This window comes from Lacerta agilis, chromosome 2, assembly GCF_009819535.1.
Source record: "Lacerta agilis isolate rLacAgi1 chromosome 2, rLacAgi1.pri, whole genome shotgun sequence".
NCBI classification, from domain to species: Eukaryota; Metazoa; Chordata; class Lepidosauria; order Squamata; family Lacertidae; genus Lacerta; species Lacerta agilis.
The window spans coordinates 117590878-117596887 of record NC_046313.1 but is presented as its reverse complement, the minus strand read 5'-3'; the positions used below and the strand labels follow the sequence as shown (position 1 = coordinate 117596887).

General features: G+C 42.8%; 1 protein-coding gene across 1 annotated transcript; it reads right to left on the bottom strand.

Moving 5' to 3' along the window:
- Nucleotides 1-454: 454 nt before the first annotated feature.
- LOC117042581 (vomeronasal type-2 receptor 26-like) lies at nucleotides 455-5492 on the bottom strand. Its single transcript, XM_033142120.1, has 4 exons — nucleotides 5425-5492; nucleotides 2989-3216; nucleotides 2409-2535; nucleotides 455-1365 (listed from the first exon to the last, which is right to left on the bottom strand). The coding sequence occupies exons 2-4, from the start codon at nucleotides 3172-3174 to the stop codon at nucleotides 455-457; spliced, it is 1224 nt and encodes a 407-aa protein (XP_032998011.1). The 5' UTR covers nucleotides 3175-3216; nucleotides 5425-5492.
- Between the last annotated feature and the right edge of the window lie 518 nt (nucleotides 5493-6010).

Below are 6010 nucleotides of genomic sequence, written 5' to 3'. Positions count from 1 at the left end.
AAATAAAAAAGATTGTAGGAAACTTTTCCTTGTCTTTATACTTTACTGGGCAACCAGCCGGGAACCACTGATAGCATTCTGACATTGGATATGTTTATTCTGCATAAAAGTTACTTTTGTTATTTTCATTTATACTCATTCCCATGCCAGAGAGGGCATTGTATAATTAGATGGCTATATTTCTAAAATTGAGAAAAATAACAGGAGTGACAGCGGACATCCTTGTTACGTTCCACGACTGATTACAAAATTTCGGTAATGTGAATTCCCTGTGATTGATGTAATCTATATCTTTTTTACAAATTTTCAGCCAAATCCAAATTTCATAACTACTTCCATTAAGTTGGTTGGTTGGTTCTACATGATCAAAAGAGGGTAATGATTTTTTTAAATTGAAACATTATTTTTCAAGAACATCACTTCCCTACATTCTTGAAAAAGAATGTTTTAAGAATCAGAAGCTATCTTTAGTTTTTGCTGTCAGGTGCTCCTTTGTGTTCAGATCAGATCTCAGCACAATAATGTAGCATTTGGGAATAAAGATGCAGCCCAGGAGCCCAGCACTGGAAGCCAAGATGGAGAAGACCTGCACGGCTACCATGTATTTCCCCTTGGTGCTCTGGTAGGTGGGCACAAAGGACACCCAAACACTGCAGAAGACCAGCATGCTGAAGGTGATCAACTTGGCTTCATTGAAGGCCCCAGGCAGATTCCTGGCTAGGAAAGCCACTGTGAAGCAGATGGCAGCCAGGAAGCCCATGTAGCCGAGGGCAGAATAAAACATAGCAAGAGACCCTTCATTGCATTGCAGGATGATCTCTCCAGGCTGGGAGTGCATGTCAGAGCCTGGGAATGGTGGCGAGATCCCCAGCCACATCATGCAGATGACAACTTGGACACAGGAACAGGAAATGACAATGGAGTTGGCCAGACTCTTCCCCAGCCATCTCCTCACTGTGTTCCCTGGCTTGGTGGCCAGGAAGGCCAGAACCACAGTGATGGTTTTCGCCAACACACAAGAAACAGCAACAGAGAAGATGATGCTGAAGGCCGTTTGTCGGATAAGGCAGGTCCCTTTCCTTGGCCTCCCAATGAACAGGAAGGAGGACAAAAAGGAAAGCAGGAGGGAGACAAGAAGGATGTAGGAGAGGTCCCGGTTGTTGGCTTTCACTATGGGAGTTTTGTTGTATTTAATGAAGATTCCTAAAACAAAGCCTGTGGTTAAGGACCCCAGTAGGGCAAGGGAAATTAGGACAACCCCTAGAGATTCTTCATGGGCTAGGAAGGTGATAATCTTGAACACACATTGATCTTGGTCCTTGTTTGGATGCTGATTATCTGGGCATTTTTTGCAATGTTCTGCATCTGCAAAAGAGAGAGAGTGAGAGAGAGAGAGTAATGTCTACTACACTGGATTCGGCCAAGCCCTGAGCAGTTTTCAGCCTCTTGGGAGAGATTCAGTTGTAGACCCAGTCACTCTGAGATAGCCACTAATCACTACAGGTATTTAATTAGGTTTTTCTGAACATTAGCTCTATCCCTGAAGAAATTTGTAACAGATTCCAGGACTAGGGATCCCCAGCTTGGCCTCTGGCAGTTCGGGCAGCTTGGAGCCCCCTATACCAGGGCCAGAAGGAGGGTCAGGGGTCTGTGCAGAAGTCTAATATCTACCCTAGACCCATAACAATCTCCCTTCTTAAGGTAAAGATAAAGTGTTCATCTTGCTACAGTCCAATGGAGCCAGTGTTTGTCCACAAACAGCTTTCTGGGTCTTGTGGTCAACATGACTAAACCGCTTCTGGTGCAAAGGGACACCATGACAATTGCCAGAGCACACGGAAACACTGTTTACCTTCCCGCTGCAGTGACACCTATCCATCTACTTGCACTGGTGTGCTTTTGAACTGCTAGGATGGCAGAAGCTGAGACAGAGAAACGAGACCTCAGCCCGTCATGTGGTTTCCAACTGCTGACCTTCCGATCAACAAGCCCAAGAGGCTCCGTGGTTTAGACCTCCCTCCTTTACATTTGATCAAAGGTATTTTTTGGAGTAAAGATGAGTAGTAGGGCTAAGGAGTGGGATATGGGTTGGCAGGCATTTAGTGATTGATATGATTATATACTGCTTTCCCAATCAGTTGACTATATATATATATATATATATATATATATATATATATGATGGCGATGATGATACATTTTAGAACAATTCATAAACTACAAAACAGATTGATGATGTTGATAATAATAATAATAATAATAATAATAATAATAATAATATGAATCACCCAGTTCACTCCCAGACATGAAGCAAACCAGCCTTATCCTTCCCAGAAATGCTTTTGAAACATTCCTGACTGAACCCTTCTCTCTTCCCCAAGGCCAGCCTTTCCTTTGGAGTCACCCACCTTCCTGAGTGGAAATGGTCCCTTCTGCACAGGGAAGACACTCATAACAGCAAAGAGGCTTCCCTTCCTGAATCACCTTGACAGATCCAGGGCGACAGCTTTCCACACACCTGGACGTAGGAAGGGTCTAGGCACAAAGACAAAGAGTGACAATGAGAACTGTTGTTTGAGGCATAGTATGTTGTCATCTGCTGTAGCATCCGAACTATAGCTTGAAACTAAGCATTTGCCATCACTATCTATTAAATGAATTATTCATGATTAAATTCAGGGGGGGAAACAAAGCACTTCTATTAAAAAAAGTTCTGTATATGGGCCATGAGCTATTCACCACTGATATAAATAAATACATGTAACAACAGAAAAGCAAGGAACCCCCCTTTCCCCATACATACAGTTTAGCAGGAACCCTCTTTTGACACCCAGCTGAGCAGAGGAGCTGCAACAACTATCTTGAATGACAGCCCAATGCTGGAGTTGACAGTCAACTGACGGCAGCAGCCCACAGAAGAGGGAGCACTTATTAGAGCTTAAAGAAAAGACAGCAAAATGACAGGCACGATTCCCCCCTCTTCACCACCTGATTGAGCCACTTGGGCCACACAATGGCCTCCTGGTCGATGGAGCACTTCAGGTCTGGGGATCCCTGTCTGTCGATACTCCCAAATCTGACTCTGAGGACGGACTTATTGGGAAACACCACCCAGTTCACAATGTCCAAGTCAGCAGCCAGCTCCCCGTTCTCATCCAAATATACTCTGTCCATGGAAGAATTGTAGAACAGGGTGTTTCCGAGGAAAGGGTGGAGCTGGAACAGAAGAAAAGATGAGAGCATTTAGAATAAAGGAAAGCATAGTAACCTGTTTTGCTGGCCCAGAAATGGAAAGTGAGCGAGCTCCCAGCTAAAGAGGATTGGCAAATTAAGTGGACAAGATATGCAGAACTTGCAGATTAAACATATAGAATAAAACAGCAAGAAGAACATACACTGAAAGAAGAGTGGAAAGCATTTATTGAATATATGGAAAATAGCTGTATGCAGCTGAAAACGCTGGCAGCATTAATGTAGAGTAAGTAATGTTTGATGGATGTAAAAGTGGAAAACTGATTTGAATGGTTACAGTAAAATAAGCAGGGGTGTACGAAATGTAAAATGAACCACGTAAGGAGAAGAAGGGAAGGAACAGAGACAGCCTGATCAATGTCATCTCCCCTGCCAAAAATAATTCCAAAGGAGAATTGGGCACATGATGGGGACAGATACTCAGGGGGCAGTGCAATGAGGTAAGAAGAAGAATAGCAAACAGAAATGAAAAATATATATGTATTGTTGTTGTTCAGTCGTTCAGTCGGGTCCGACTCTTCGTGACCCCATGGACCAGAGCACGCCAGGCACGCCTATCCTTCACTGCCTCTCGTAGTTTGGCCAAACTCATGTTAGTAGCTTCGAGAACACTGTCCAACCATCTCATCCTCTGCCGTCCCCTTCTCCTTGTGCCCTCCATCTTTCCCAACATCAGGGTCTTTTCTAGGTAGTCTTCCCTTCTCATGAGGTGGCCAAAGTACTGGAGCCTCAACTTCAGGATCTGTCCTTCTAGTGAGCACTCAGGGCTGATTTCTTTGAGAATGGATAGGTTTGATCTTCTTGCAGTCCATGGGACTCTCAAGAGTCTCCTCCAGCACCATAATTCAAAAGCATCAATTCTTCGGCGATCGGCCTTCTTGATGGTCCAGCTCTCACTTCCGTACATTACTACTGGGAAAACCATAGCTTTAACTATACAGACCTTTGTCAGCAAGGTGATGTCTTTGCTTTTTAAGATGCTGTCTAGGTTTGTCATTGCTTTTCTCCCAAGAAGCAGGCGTCTTCTAATTTCGTGACTGCTGTCACCATCTGCAGTGATCATGGAACCCAAGAAAGTGAAATCTCTCACTGCCTCCGTTTCTTCCCCTTCTATTTGCCAGGAGGTGATGGGACCAGTGGCCATGATCTTAGTTTTTTTGATGTTGAGCTTCAGACCATATTTTGCGCTCTCCTCTTTCACCCTCATTAAAAGGTTCTGGAATTCCTTCTCACTTTCTGCCATCAGGGTAGTATCATCAGCATATCTGAGATTGTTGATATTTTTTCCGGCAATCTTAATTCCGGTTTGGGATTCATCCAGTCCAGCCTTTCGCATGATGAATTCTGCATATAAGTTAAATAAGCAGGGAGACAATATACAGCCTTGTCGTACTCCTTTCCCAATTTTGAACCAATCAGTTGTTCCATATCCATTTCTAACTGTAGCTTCTTGTCCCACATAGAGATTTCTCAGGAGACAAATGAGGTGATCTGGCACTCCCATTTCTTTAAGAACTTGCCAAATGCTTTTGCGTAGTCAATGAAGCAGAAGTAGATGTTTTTCTGGAACTCTCTAGCTTTCTCCATAATCTAGAGATATATGTATTAAGGAAGGTTTAAAATGGAAAATGGCTAATGTGTTTTGTAAACCTTGAGGTTTTTCCATAGTAGTTTTTTTCTAAAGGGCTCCGGCCTCTTCCTGAGATTAAGATTAACTAATTGGTTGTTGTTTTCTGCTAGCTAACATGTGAGTGTTGTAACCTTAGATCATGTGATGAAGGTATTGAATTGCAATATCTCCTTTTTGAAGGGAGTTGCCTTTTTGTCTTTGGCTCCCAAATTCAATGGAGTCAATATGTAATTGAAGCTCTCCTGAAGGTAAAGTAAACAGCTTGTAGGCTGAAAGACAGGAGAGAGAAAGATAGAGAGAGATGCCGAGCCTGTGCTGGACAGCGCAAGACATGGTGTCATGATTTCATGTTTTCATTCTGATCTGCGAGTAAGATTGAATAATATTTCTTTGGGCCTGGACAATAATTCATTTCCAGAAGGAAATGAATGCTTCCAGTTCTTATGCTTCCAATCATTTCAAACTGCACAATATTTAATATCTGCAACACTACAATTAATTGTCATGCTTAGTTGAGGTGTATATGAAGGAAAAAAAGATACCTGCCATGGCTGTAGCCTTTGAAGTCCAATTCTCTGGGTTGCCCTCTGCTTAGATCTAGATGAATATGCAGCATGTAAGGCATTTGCCATGACTTGGACAGTGTTGTAGATCCTGTAGCTGTCTAGAGAGAGGATTCTTTCCAGATCGTCTTGGGGAAGCCTCTCCAGTTTCTCTCTCTCTCTGCATCTTGTCCAGCCTTTCACCGAGAATGCATGCTTTGAATAGGAACAATTAAAAGCATCCTCCCAAAACTTCTTTATACCAGAGAAAAAGGGTCGAAAATCACCGTTTTTTGCCTTTTTGCTTGTCTTAGTGAAGAAGGAAAATATACCATGGAGGTGTTGGAAAGACATGTCATTATATATCAGCTCCACGGAGACATCCCACATAACTGTTGTGATGACAATTTTCCCAACATTGGATTTCATCACTTTATCAAAAATCTGTTGTATAATGAATAGTCCAGTTATGAAAGAAGTCATTTCCCCATAGTAAACAAATACATTCACTTGCCTCCACTTGCGGAATGGAAGAAGATCCAGTTTTACCGCCTTTGTCTTCAGTCCATAGATGTTTTGTGAGATG